Below are 14690 nucleotides of genomic sequence, written 5' to 3' on the forward strand. Positions count from 1 at the left end.
CGGGAGGTTGGGACCCAGAGAAAAGATCCCATCCATCCTCCCTCTCTATGTTGGTATAAAGAGGCCCGAGGCCTGCTCACTGTATTGCCCTAAGATATTGGTAATATCTCACGGAATTAACGTTTAGGTAATATTCGGCCTAACGTTTAATAACATCAGGTTCTAGCAAAGATCCTCTTTGGAAATGATGTATTTGTATTAAGGGGTGAACTAACGGCGTTTGCAGGATACAGGAGAGGATGCTAAGAAAGCGGTCATGCAGGCATATTCTGAGCCTATTGGTGAATTGGCGGAGGAGGCTATTGGATTAGAGTACTCTTGTCGAGTGGCTCCTGCGGAGTAGAGCGCGAGTGGTGGAGCCGGGGGAGGCGCGCGCGGGGGCGGGTTGCTCAATGTGCGTGCAGCAAAACTGAAGAGCCGGCGCGCGCGCGCCCAGTACCCGCGCAGTAGTCGCGACTGACGCACGCGACTCACTCGCAGCGCCTCTCCGCGCTCTCTCGCGCTTCACAGTAACGTAGCGACGGCGCTCGCGATGACCCCCGCGGCGGCGATCGCGCTGCTGCTGCTAGTCGGTGAGTACCGCGCGCACAACCATGCAGCGCTTTCATCTCACTGCACCACGAGCTTTCCTCTTCTATTCAACTGCAAAAAGCATATTCGTCTGTTGTGTCCTGAAACTATAAGTACCTGCAATTCCTGTAGCTGTCCGATAGAAGATAATTCAGTGAACTTAAAGTTCAGAAAACGGCAAATGTTTCCGAATTACTAAGGGATCTCTTTTTCTGAAGTAGTAGGTATATTTAGGTACCGTCTTCCAGTTACCTGTTTCGCATTTATATACCTATTTTGGTAGGTATAGATTTCAAGGGAGAACTGAATCTTTTTGGTCCCTATCTTACATACCTTACATACATTACTTATATATTACATACATACATATAAATATTTATCCTATCTTGTTCTTTATTTAAGCTTCTGATGAAGTTTTGAGCCCTAAAGCTTTAGTTGAAGATTTTGCACCATTTGAAAGTTAAGTAGTGAAATGAAAAGACATGATGTGTAATGTTGAGGCTCAGTCGGCGGTGTTCTCATTTAGTTAAGATTATCCAGTGGTGTAACGGCACCGCGCGAGGGCGCCGGGCCACTGGGTCACGAAGCCAGCTCGCGGCGCCTGCGCTCTGCGCTGCCTGCGCACACACTCACCTGCCGTGGGCTGCCGCTCACACGCTTGCTCATCAGATCCTGCGGCTCTGACTCTTACTGATGTCATTCATGTTCGTAACGCAAATAGGACTTTCATAGTAGTCAGAGGATAGGCGTCATAACTTAAGTGAGCAAGATGTTCCGCCTAGAGTAGCCGTAGATGATGGACTGAGTGCAGAAGTTCTGCGGGCCAGCAGCGCCCGCACTCGCGCTGCCGTAGCTGTTGCTCACATGTTTACTTCTAACATCGAAATCAATAGGTATTTCGATAAGCAGAAACAAAATGTTAACATAAAGGATGAGCAAGCATTCACACTGCCCTGTTAGAGTGGAACTGTTCGCATCCAGTCGCCTCTAAAGGTTGACCTTTCACATAACGTGAGGTAAAAGTTGTTTTTCTGTTTGTCGCACGAGAACACCTGTATGTAATCGTGTGACTCGAAATAACTTTCTTCGCACGCAGCTTCCGCGACCACTTCCTAAACCGGACAGTCCACACACACTTGCGTACGCGCATGCTCTCTTCGCTCTTGCTTGAGCTACATCCTGATCCTGCGTCTAGGTATCTACTCGTTAGGAAAGCTTTACAGTGCTTTTACACTATATAGCGAACTTTGTCGCTTGTATAAACTGAGCTACTCTTCGCTTACATATTCAGTGCAGCAACAATATTGTCGCGCCGATCCGAGTGCCATTGTAGTTATAATTGCAAGGCATGTAAGAGTTCTGAACATCGTTCGCCGCGTTCGGCTCTAATAAATATGCATTCAGAGATGTAGAGGTACCAAAAAAGACCTGCTTTACTTAAGTATAGCTAGTAAAATATCTATGATATACGATGTGTTTTGTTGCATATATCTGACTCAAACGATCATCATTCATACGAAACTTGTTCCATTATTGTTTTGTTACAATGTAAGAGCTGTTCACGTCGCGTATGCTCGGGCAAGACCTGTGTCACTAGAGGGAATGCAAGCAGCAGTTGAGCAGTGCTCGCCGGTGCTCGCTAGTGCTCGCCGGTGCTCACTAGTGCTGGCCACTGCTCGGCAGTGCTCGCCAGTGCTCGCCAGTTCTCGCGCGCGCTCGTGCTGTGCTCATTAGCATCGGGTGACATTTGCGCGCGTCGCCGATCGACCTGCTAATACTAACACACTATTATTATGCATTTCCATGGCGCCGGCGCCTGCGACTCGATATCTTATTTTTATTACACGTTTTGCTCGTGTTTAGATTGTTGATACTCTAGCTAGTATATGTTTGATTGAATGTGTTTGTTGATACAGGTAGATACGTAGGTACTATTCAAATACGCCTTTATGATTAGACGATGGCTAAAATCATGCATGTAATTTATATGTATATAGTAAGGTTTACGAGGTGTGGGCTGGCGCAGGTTGCGCAGGCGCCGGGAAGCGCGCGCGGGAAGCTGCTTTCCCCGAGTGCGGCAACTTCCCGCATGCGAGTAGTGTCGTGTGAGCGAGTCTAGTGAACATTGAACCTTGACATTCGTGTGCGCTGTTACGGAATGTGAACATACTGCTGGACATCAGAGCGTGTCGACCCCGACGTGGCGCCGCACTTACTTTACAAATTGTTTACATAACTGAAGAAGTACATAATTATAATCTAAACCTACATTATTAGCATCATCTCACATCTGCTTAAAATTTAAAGTCGCATGGTCTTCTTAATTTTGGGGCGGGTATCTTAGTCACTGGGTTTGTTATCGTCTATGATCATCCTCTCCCATTGGCTTCTAAAAGGCAAGCTTGATAACTGGTTCATCATCGTGTCTGCTCATCCAATCCCCAGGTCGGCTGCGTTTGTTCGCGGTCTTAAATAGGTTAAGGTTAAGGTTCGTTCGATACATCATGCCTCTATTGGCAAGGAATTGATATCAACATGAATGGCGCATATCCATGTTGAGCTCAGCCCAGTATCAGTTGGGAGTTACAATCTTGAAGTAGTTGAAGAAGGAAATGTGACACGTCCGCAGTGTCACGCAGTGCGACCTTCACCCACAGCCCCTCCCCCACCGCGCCACGCGCCTGACGCGCCTGCAGCAGTGCCGCTCCTGCCACACTACTGCACTAAGTCGCAATACATATCAACATGCATAGGCGTTCAACATGCTAGTTCACTTTTATTTACTTCACATGTCGATATTTCAAACTTTTCAAGATGACTTATACTTAGAGCTTTACTTAGTTTATAAGAAGTGCGCCTTCTGCTTGTTCGGTGTGTCGGCGCGGGCGCACCGTTACCGATGTATGTAGTCGGAGCGCATTCCTCGCAGTCAGTGGGTCAGGAGGCAACGGTACCCGCAGCGGTCCCCCCCTCTCCCCGGAGCACGCTACGGTACACAAGTGGCGCGGAGCAGCTCCTCACGCGATACCACTGCACTCGCTCACGTGCTCGCAGCACTAACACTGAAGACAGGCTTCTCCTCTGTCACGGCGCGAGCGTCGTCACCGCTGCTATACATATATTCCTAGGGGTTACGTACAAATGTCTTTCCAAGCAAGGAGGTGTGATAATGACAAACTCCCTGCTGATATTGTGGAAGGTTTAGAACCCATAAAAGAATTTGGGCTGACGACATAGGGTGTCGAACCCGCGACGATGTACTGGTAGCCGCAACCTACTGGACTACTGGGAATTCATCCTGATGGCTAAATCTTTACTGCATGTTCTCATAAGGAAAATAGTAAATAGAAACTTTATAGCTAGATACGCCGCCCGTGCGCCACACGTGCTCGCTGGACTCTCATGGCTGTCAGTTCGATACTCGAACCAGTTCACATTTTCCCTATCACATATAACTTGATTATAAATAAACAGTAATGTTAATATAATGGATGTCAAACAATACATTGAGCCGCAGTAGAGGGACATCAGGACACCTGTGTCGGTGTCGGCTTACACTCTCATCATTAATTACATAAATGATAATATTGATTAGTGGGCGAGGTGTGTGGAGCCCCGGGGAGCTGCAGGTGTGCTCGCTGAATCAGCTGGTGACTCATGCTGTACAGGTGTACGGGAGCTTCCCCCCTGCTGCTCAAGTGCTCAAGTTACCAGCAATAGTCAACAGGCATCACAGGATACATTGCATCATTTTGAAAAATCGTCTATGTACTGACATAAATGGTACAAATGTACAAACTTGCAGACTTTGCTAGTAACGAGGCGTTTTCTCAGTTGATATTGAAACTGTCGCGCGTGAGCTGTTGAGGATGTCCTCAGCTGGCTGCAGTGCCTGGTGACGTCACTGTTTGTAGTGAGCACATTGTTATAGTGACGCCGCGGGACAAACACGCGCGATTGTGTTCGCGCTTGTTATCAAACAACAAAAATGTGCACTACTATAGCTCTGTAACGAGGAACACCTGCCACCGTGACACCAGCCACCGACAGACTAGCACTACCTGTTCCAATCTTGCAATATTCAGTTGAATGTGATAGCAAACAACAGGTAGCTTATTTAAATAGGTGATGAGTTTACATTATGGTCGAGCTGCTGCTGGCTCATCACCGAGTAAAAAAGCTTTTGTAATAGCAAGGAGTAAGCAAGATGAGCCGTGTACGACAAGTTCTAGAGGCTGCATCCGTAGCAATTCACCGCAGTAGGCTCGCGTGTCACTCGGCGCTTTCTTATAGTTATCGGCACGGATAATGAGCTCTCGGCGGAAGAGTGGGGATCGCTTTGCACACTGTACACTTATGGCAATAAACCAATAAATCACTTCTGCGCAGGTGAAGGTCAGGGCTCAATATCCTTGCCGATGATTATACTCGCTATAGCCTGCACGCAAAATAGTGCGCGCGTTGATGTCTTTTGTACGCGCCGTGCCGCAGCTGTTCGGATATTCGTCCCATTCAATTGAGTTTACATTTGTTGCGATTCAGTTGTTCATTAAAGAAGATTATTATGTACATCCTATACACACAGTAGCTTCTATCTACGTAACCTACTCCAGGGATCCAATCGCATGCTCCGACACAGCGCTAAGAACTACTATCTCATAGATCTGTTCACTTCGACACACTCGCGCAAAAATGCTTGGAAAGTGAGAGGAGTGTGCCCCCTCCCCGCTCGCTCCCCCCCTCGCGATGAAAGTGACAGCCGTGACGTCACCGGGCATGTTCGATCAGGTCCGATGTGTCGGATGACTCACACGTTATGACAACACTCTGATATTGATGAGTTATTTTGATTCCGAAATACATAGTACAGATCACACAGACTTGTAGGAAATAGCAAATAGATAAATATCTCGACAGTTGCATCGATGTTTCTGAGCACGGAGTGAATGACTCGTTGTGTAACAAGACATATTCACCATAGAACAGGCGGCGATAAGTAAACATGCGTCGCGTTGTTATTGGTGACAGTTTCCAGCGGCGCAGGCGCACGCGCCTAATACAACAGTTATACAACGCCCATGATTGGTTACAGCGAGGAAGTTCCCTAAATAATGTCAGATATCTTCACCGATAACTACAAACAACGATATCGTAACAGTTGAGTAAGCCCCGCTTCAGTAGCCGTCACGACGTCTCAGCTCAGTGAGAACAGACTGCAAGTGTTCAAGTTATAGTTATGGTGTAATATATCACTAGCATAAGTTTAACTCCTGTGTACCAGGTGGTACATTATCACCTTTGATTATCACACAAGGCAGCTGCTCTCGAAGCTCGTACTGTTGCCAAAGAAAGTGCAGCGAGTGTGCGCATGCGCGACACACATTCCTTCGTGACCAGCTGTCGGAACAAAGTACCCACTTGACGAGTATCTGCATGAGTCAGTTATTTCTCTCATTCTCCTTCTAGTGAAACAGCGAGGTTTGAGAAGACGAGGACTACTTCCCGTGTTCCCGTAGAGTCCCTGAGGTGTTGTGTTCACTGGGTCGCACGGTGACCGCGCCGGTACGGGTAGGTTCATATCTGACGGAACATACGTCGCGTATTTTCGGTCGCGTAACGCCAAAACAGACAAATATACGATAAAACATTCAATCATTCACACCTAACCGATGATGCGTTAGTACGTCAATCATACATTTACGATACGCTCGACGCATTTTCCGTCAGATATGAACCGACCCTAAATCGCTCGGCGCATACGAATGGTATCTGTGAGCACACAGTGTACTCTCGCAAACACTTTCACTATCTGTGGCGCAGCTTCTCACACTTGCTCGCTTTTTATCACATCTTAAAACGTTCATGAAATGACCTGTTACACATTGTCGGAGTAGATACCGCGTGTGTGCGCTGTAGTACCCGCACCACACACAAGTGAGGTGTGACGTCACAGTCGCCGAACAGACTGCTGTTTCATCTCGGTGTCTGTATTTCAAAGGAGAACTTGTTACTTTGATTTTGAAAATCAAATAACAACCTCAGCACTGAATGTTGATCTCTTGCAGATTGTATATCCGCCTGCACGTCCTCGTGTCGCGGTCGCAGTTGGTACTCCCGACACGTCGCGTGTCTGTTTATGTCCTCCTCGAGAAAGTACTCGCGCCTCCTAGCAAATGTTCCTTTAGCTAAATAAATTGGATCTGAGAGAGAGTTTAGTCATTACGATGTTGGGTTTCGGTTTGTAATTACGGGTTGTGAGAGTAATTAGAAAAACATGCAAAAATGCACATTGTAAACTATAAACACATCGAGGAAAGGACGAATGGGATCTAGATTATTTCGTCTCATAATTATTTATTTCGCATTGACATTGGTTTTCCAATACAATTTTGTTTATTTACGCAAACAAGCAGGAAAATAAGCAGTAGGTTGGTATTTCCCTCAACTTCTATTCACCTTGGTGAGATAATATATAGGTATCAGTATTACGTCGATTAGTATTGAGAACTTTAACATCATCATTTTTATTCTTTTAATTTTGTACATCTCTTCACAAAAATGTTTTTGTGAACATAGGTATACTGTTTTCTGGTATTGTCATTAATTTCAGTCGATTTAAGAACGATTGAATAGTCTATTAGTAGTAAATGAGCCATACAGTGGGAAGTCGTCCTTGCTACAGTTCCACCCGCCGGACGTTCACCTCGGAACAGATCTGTCAGCGCTGCCGTCGCACCGCGTGCCACGCGAACCTCGCCCTTATGTCGCGGCATTAGGGTGGTGAGAGAGTGCACGCATAGGCTTGCACAATTCGTTTAGTTTTTGTGCAGCAGAACGCGCGACCACTTTCTTGAGAGCACTTTCTCGCGATGCGATGTGATGACACGCACACATGTGCGCTGCGTGCGTGTGCGTGCACTATCCACACGTGTGTCAGTGAGCACGAGGCAGTTGTGATGGCATCCATCGAGGAGTGCTGCTTCAAGGCGTCACACGCGGTGGTGCGAGTCCGGCCCACGAGATCGTGGCAACTGACTAGATATCAGTGCGACTTTGCTGCCCCTGACTCGCTTGTAATAATACAACGAACGAGGCTATAAACACGATCACGACTGTTCTTCGGAGCAGTCGATCGAATAATAATAAAAAAATGAAAAATTTCTATTAACAAGTAAATTGATTATGATAATATTAAATTGCTATTGTAACTTAAGCCAAAGTCCATCGACAACATAATCTACTAAGGATTTTTTACGTTCGATTTTTGAAGTAAATAGTTGTTGATGAATCCGTCGAAGAATGTTTCAGTAAGAGTAGATGGGAAAGGTCATAAATCTAAACAGCATATTTTAGCGAATATAAAGCATCGTATCTATATAAATATTAGTATTGATAGTAATATGTTGCGTGCAGTCACGCAGCTGCAAGTGGCACAAGGCGAGCTGTGGACATTTGGTCTCCGGCTCACATCTCACAAGATAACTCATTTGTATACTTCACCACTTAGTAGCTTCATGAAAATGTTTTGATAAGGCCATGAATCGAGTTACAGTGCTTCCCTTCACCTTACCCTCTTCTTCGCTGAATTCATGTACAAGTAGGTATGCTATTTGCAGTTTAACTGGTCACTTGTTTGAGCGCGTGTATCGCAGTGTGTGTGTTTATCTGTGTGTCTGTGTGCAGATGATCACTGCTAGAAAGTGATCGGCTCATCTGCAGCTCACAACACAATAACGTTTTTGTGTTCGCTGTCGGCGACGCTTGCGCCTGTCGTAATGAAAGTGAGCACAATTTCTTGGTAATCTGTTGCCATCGCGCTTGTCGCTGAAAACTTGTGTCTGCATCACATGTATGTCATTTATGTGGGAATGTTCACTGACTATATATCTTAGTATGCAATAAGGATATTGCTTAAATAATCTATTTGTATTTATTTATTGCAAAATGTATACAGTTACAGAAATGCATCCTTATCCTAGGTATACATTACCCTGTTAGGGCGCAGCAAATTAACTTAAAACTATCTCAATACAACATATATATACTGTTTAATTCTTAACTAGACTTACATCTAAAAGGACAATATAGTTATTTATTTACATTATAATTGTGACTTCATAATTAAATACATACATAAATATATATATTTTATTATTTGTGCATAATAAGTTAACAATGTTATTAATTTCTTAATTATTATATCGACTCGAATTATTATATCGACTTATTGCACAGTGTCTATAGGAACAATATAATACTGTTTCGTTGTTTTATTAATTATAGATATTTATCACTTTAAGTCTCTATCTTCTAGGTATTCCTGTACACTATAGTAGCATTTTTTAATCAGTAATAACTTAAGTCTAGCTTAATATATAAAAATGAAACCCGCTTTCCGTTGTCACGACATAACATGACAACGGCTTGACCGATTTGGCTGATAATTAGAGGGGAGGTTTTTGGGACGCGGGTGAAACCGCGGGCGAAAGCTAGTATAGTATAAAACAAAGTCGCTTTTTCTGTTCCAAGAAAACTACAACTCTTCAAAACTACGCAACGGATTTTGATGCAGGTTTTTTATCAGATGTGTTTCAAGAGAAAAGTTTATAAGTATAACAACATCCATTTAATAGTGGGGAAATACTGTTATCCTGTGCGAAGCCGGGGCGGGTCTACTTCATTCAGGATGTTTTATATTGTTATATAATGTAGTTGTGTTGTGTGTGCAGGCGGCGCATGCGCGCAGGTGCGGTACTTCGGGCTGGAGCTGGGCGCGCTGGCGCCGCTGCAGCACGGCGTGCGCGGCCGCGTGTTCGCCGTGGACGCGCGCACGCTCTACCTCAAGGACTTCCACTACGACGGCGAGGGACCAGGTGTGTACCGCCACCATTCTCATGTCCACTTACTAAATCAAATATCATTTATTCAAACTTGGCTGCAAAAAAACTACAAAAGACAGCCCGCAAAACGCCCACCCTTCACCACTTCCTATGTGTTTTTGCTGGGAAGAAGAAGTGGCGCAACAAACTCCCCAGCAACACATGTGTGTATAGGTTAAAAGAACCTTAATTACACATTCCTATATTCCATTTCTGTATGCACTTAACTAAACGTAAACAATCGTGATAGGACTTATTACACACATAAATTACGGTTTAAAATAATGATGCAAGTGATTAAATCACTTTTATTAATGTGTTTACAATAATTTTTGAACTGAGTTTTGGTATAAAATATCCTGTCAAGATTGTTAACCTTTAGTTACCAATCCAAAAACAAAATGGAGTAAGTGTAGGAATACTTTAGACTGAAAGATGGCATTAATGGAAAGAATTTACACTCACATAGGTAGTGGTATATTTTTCCCTAACGATGAATTATTTTAGAGACTGAATCACAGTGAACTGAGAATTAGTTGTCATTATTGTATCATGTGTCGCTATGAGAGTGCACCACTTAAGAGAGCTTACAAAACTTGCCGCTAAACCTACATTAACTACATACTCCACTACTAAGTATGAACTCGTATATTTGTGTAGCGAGTAATAAAGTTCAGTTGTGTTACTGCTAAGTACCCATGACACACAAACCTTTAGTTAATGCGTTATCGGACGCAGTAAGCGTAAGGCAGTTAACTCGCGGCTGATACGATTTCTGAATATCAAGGTTGCAGAGCGTGTGGAGCTGGGGTTCAGTTCCCGAGGTCAGGCCAGCTTCGGCAGCAATACTGAACTTTCAGACTGTGACTGCCTACAGCTGTCGTTGTACATCATTGTTATATGAAAACAACAATTATTATGGCAGCAGCTACCAAATATTGTATAGGTACAACTTTACGCATAGGTACATGCATACAAAGCTGCATGAGTGAGTAAATATTAAAAAGTAACAAAAAACTGAACTTGTCAAATGCAGGCTAAACAAATCCCGAATACATACTCATGCTTTTGTGTTGCAACGATAACTTGCATTGTTCTGAGATAATATTCATCGACGATTTACAACACAATCGATATAAACAGGAATAACTTGTAACCGTCACAAATACCTGAACAGCCATAGTGAACAAATTGTAATAACTATCACAAATGGTCCAGCTGCAGGAGTCCACTAAGATCAAGTATCGAGGTCATGCGACAACTAGTCTAGCGTTGTGTCGGACTGCATAACAACGAGTCGAGACAACTGCTACACTGCATGTATCGATGGATATTGCAGCGAGCCTACGTGAATATTTGCTCTCATATATGATTATAAAATGCTTTAGGAAAAGCAAAGCTTCTGGACGCTTTTAAAATCCTTGAAAAATACAAATGAATGCGTAAGGAGTCGAATGCAGTCCTATATGCAAAGTTGTTAAGCGCGAACTTTATCAATCTGTCTTGACTTATGAATTGCATAGTTACCTGTATTTATGTCAGTTATATATCGTTGTAAAATACAGACTGTTCTTAGTGGAAGCTAAACACAAGAGCAAGCGCATGTGGTGCCATAAAGTTCATATAATTGTGTAAACGTGCGATAAATAACGCAAGTTGGGCAGCGCGGTGTCGCGTGCAGGCGCGGTGTAGAGAACGTAGTCACTGCACGCCAAAGAAAGAAGGTTTATCTTACTTGCATACATGTTGTAATAAATGTTACCTGGAATACTGTCTACGGCTAGGTAGTACATGACTAATGACAATTTATTGACGTCGTTAAAAGGTAGCCAGCTTATGTGGACTTATATCTGTAGATGATATAATATTGTTACTAAACAATGTTTGTTTGTTGATACTTCTGCATTAGCCTATGTGGTACAGTTGGCTGCAGCACAAAGCGTGACGTAATTAATGCCAATTTGGTGCGTCCCCTCCCCGCGCCGGCCATACCTTTACACGGAGGCTGAGCGCGCCGGCCGGGGCGGGGATTCCTCCGGGGGGAGATATGCTTTGACCCTTTATTGCGTGCTCCTGCTTAGCATACCGGAGCGCGCGTGTGACGTCACGGCATGTGCCCTCCTCTCCGCCTTCAACATCCCCCCTCCCTGCGCTACTATCGCGATACCTCTTGACAATGATTTTTCCCTCTATAACCAGTTAGTGGCGAGCAGAATTCATCCAAACAAAGAAAAACATTAGAATTCATGCTTTTGGTTAGGTACCGAGCTTATCAATTGGAACTAAGTACCTACTTGTAACAAATATCTATCTGCGCTTACAAAACAAATAATCCAAGGCCGAGTTGCTCAGGATAGCTTCTTCATGCTCTGACAACACTACAGAACATCTTTTACTAAAGTCTAGACAAGAATTTCGCAATCATCGTTTCTTATCCATTTTATTGCTCGTTTACTGATCTAGTTCATGTACAATTAGTACATACCCCGTGGTTCCCCACGTCCCGAGGGACCTACTTCCTGGATTTATCGATTACTCCATGTAAAGTTCAGTATTCGTGTAAGTGTATAATTATGAATGACGTACGGTAATATATAGCGTCCGATTCAGACAACAATTAGCGCTCGCGCCGGGCTAATTACTGACCGAACTTACTCGGCCAATAAGCAATACATACTAAAAACAATTATATTGTAATAAACTATGAAGGATTTTTGTCTAATAGCAAAATTGTATTTGGCAGTATTATCTAATTACCTAATTGAATAGAAAGTTCTAGTTTAAGTGAGTGAGTGAAGGTTGATGCGACGGTTTGTTCCCACTATTTATAGTTCTACTGCTTAGTTCTACCGTAGAACTTATGGGAACTTTTTTTCCCACTAGTTCTACTATTTGAGGTGTAACAAAATAGTAGAACTAGTGGGAATTATGGAGTTTATTGGTATTCCCACTAGTTCCACTGAACATTGGCAGTAGAACTAATGGGAAATAATTTTGTTCTACTAGGCAGAAGAAGTACAGTGGACAGCCGATAGTTGTGATTTTTTTTAGAGCTCAAAATCGATAGCAGTCAGAATAACTTAGATTTTTTTCATTAGGTACTTTCAACAAAAATCTAATGTTTTTCTTTATATAAGTACTAGGATAGCAGAAATGAAGAGGAGCTAGTTAATCTTTTTGTTCTTTTGATTTTTAAACACCACCATTGTGGTGGTGTTTGACACATTGATTAAAAAAAAAACACACTAAAGTTAGTTTAGTTAAAAGGTTCTTCTAACCTACAGACAGACAGACATGTGTTGCTGGGGAGTTTGTTGCGCCACTTCTTCTTTCCAGCAAAAACACATAGGAAGTGGTGAAGGGTGGGCGTTTTGGGGGCTGTCTATTGTAAATTCCTGACGTTCAAAAAGTGCTGTCTTGCAGCCAAGTTTGAATAAATGATTTTTGATTTTTTGATTTTGATTTTTGATTTTGTTAGTTTGATGTGAGTGTTATGTTTGGAACTAACAGTCTTAATACAAAAGTTAAACATCTGTTGAACATTTGTCTAAAAATAGTGTGGCTACAAAAGGGACCTTAGTTCAACGTCGTTTGACATTTTTAGACAAGTGTTCAACAGACTATTAAAGTTTTTGTGGTACGACGGTAAATGTCCGAATTATTTTGTAATTTTTTAAGTGTGTTTTTTAAAACGATTATTTTTGTTTGATACTAGCTTCTGCCAGCGGTTTAACCCGCATCCCGTGGGAACTACTTCCCGTACCGGGATAAAAAGTAGCCTATAGCCTTCCTCGATAAATGGGCTATCTAACACTGAAAGAAATTTTCAAATCGGACCAGTAGTTCCTGAGATTAGCGCGTTCAAACAAACTCTTCAGCTTTATAATATTATATAGTATAGATTTTTTTGCCTAAATTATAGGGCTGCTGTTCAAATAGCCAGTCTCTTCAAAGTTATTTTTGCGTTATTGTATACTTACATTCCTATTCAATGTGTATTATTATAAACAATGTCTTTTAATTAGCATTAGCAGTGTTGTAGATAAATATCAATGTCTGATTTTAAACACCACCTAGCTCCTCTTCATTTCTGCTGTCCTAGTACTTTTATAAAGAAAAACATTTATTTTTTGTTGAAATTCATGAAAAAAATCTAAGTTATTCCGACTGCTATCGATTTTGAGCTCTGATAAAAATCACAACTACAGATAACCACGGGCCACGGACACGGCGAGATGTCACCCAGGCGCGTCGACTGTACTTCTTCTATCTAGTAGAACAAAATGTCCCATTAGTTCTACTGCAAATGTTCAGTGGAACTAGTGGGAATACCAATAAAAACCATAATTCCCACTAGTTCTACTATTTTGTTACACCTCAATTAGTAGAACTAGTGGGAAAAAAAGTTCCCACTAGTTCTACGGTAGAACTAAGCAGTAGAACTAGTGGGAACAAACCGATGCGACTTGTTCGCCGGCAGCATCAGATGTGTCTGACAGATGTACTCGCTGACGTGTTACATAGTTGTATTGTGCCGCTAACTGGCACGATGCTGCTTTCTCTTCGCGCTCCGTGACGCGGAGGTCACATCCTAACCGCCGATGTTATCGCCATCAACGTGAAAAATGAATGTCAATGGACAATCACGCTGCTCTCTAGAGCACCGTTTATAAGCGACAGACCAATGACAACGAATGACTCTAACATGCTTGTTCAAACCACGTGCAAAACATTGGAAATGGTGTACTTAATTACTAGTACTGATTTTATACATAGTCTTTATTATTGAGAAATGCTGACATTATTCCTGGTTAACGTCAGAATCGCTGTCACTCCTCACTGATCCAAATATTTTCAAAACCACGAGGGTACTCAATACTCAATACTCAATTCTTTATTGCATTCCACAATGTAGGTTTAGGTGGTAAACATTTATTTGGTAGGTAACAATTATGGACCCTGTCGGGCACAGCAAAAGATATTCTTAATATACGTATGTGGAGAGGACTTTACATTCAAATAACTTAAGTATAATTACAATTCAACTTATTCTAAAAACATTTACATAACACTAACATTACAATTAAAATTATAGACTTTATTTTTCTAGTTTTAGAGATTTATCACTTAAATATTCATCGACACTATAATAACATTTTTTTAATAATAACTTTTAAATAGGGTAGCAATTGGTAGCAACTAATGGTAGCTGTTAGCAATTAGGTAGCACGAAATACACGT

The 14690-nt window shown here is 42.5% G+C and overlaps 1 protein-coding gene across 2 annotated transcripts in view; it reads left to right on the forward strand.

Moving 5' to 3' along the window:
- The first annotated feature begins 434 nt into the window (after positions 1-434).
- Positions 435-14690, forward strand: part of LOC124641970 (protein Skeletor, isoforms B/C) — a 38562-nt gene continuing 24306 nt past the window's right edge. For both annotated transcript variants that reach the window (XM_047180249.1, XM_047180250.1), the window contains exons 1-2: positions 435-572; positions 9300-9443. In XM_047180249.1, coding sequence (XP_047036205.1) covers positions 533-572; positions 9300-9443 — 184 coding nt within the window. In that variant the 5' untranslated portion in view covers positions 435-532. The remainder of the gene's footprint in view (positions 573-9299; positions 9444-14690) is intronic.

The sequence above is a fragment of the Helicoverpa zea genome, chromosome 23 (genome assembly GCF_022581195.2).
Source record: "Helicoverpa zea isolate HzStark_Cry1AcR chromosome 23, ilHelZeax1.1, whole genome shotgun sequence".
In the NCBI taxonomy this organism is placed as follows: Eukaryota; Metazoa; Arthropoda; class Insecta; order Lepidoptera; family Noctuidae; genus Helicoverpa; species Helicoverpa zea.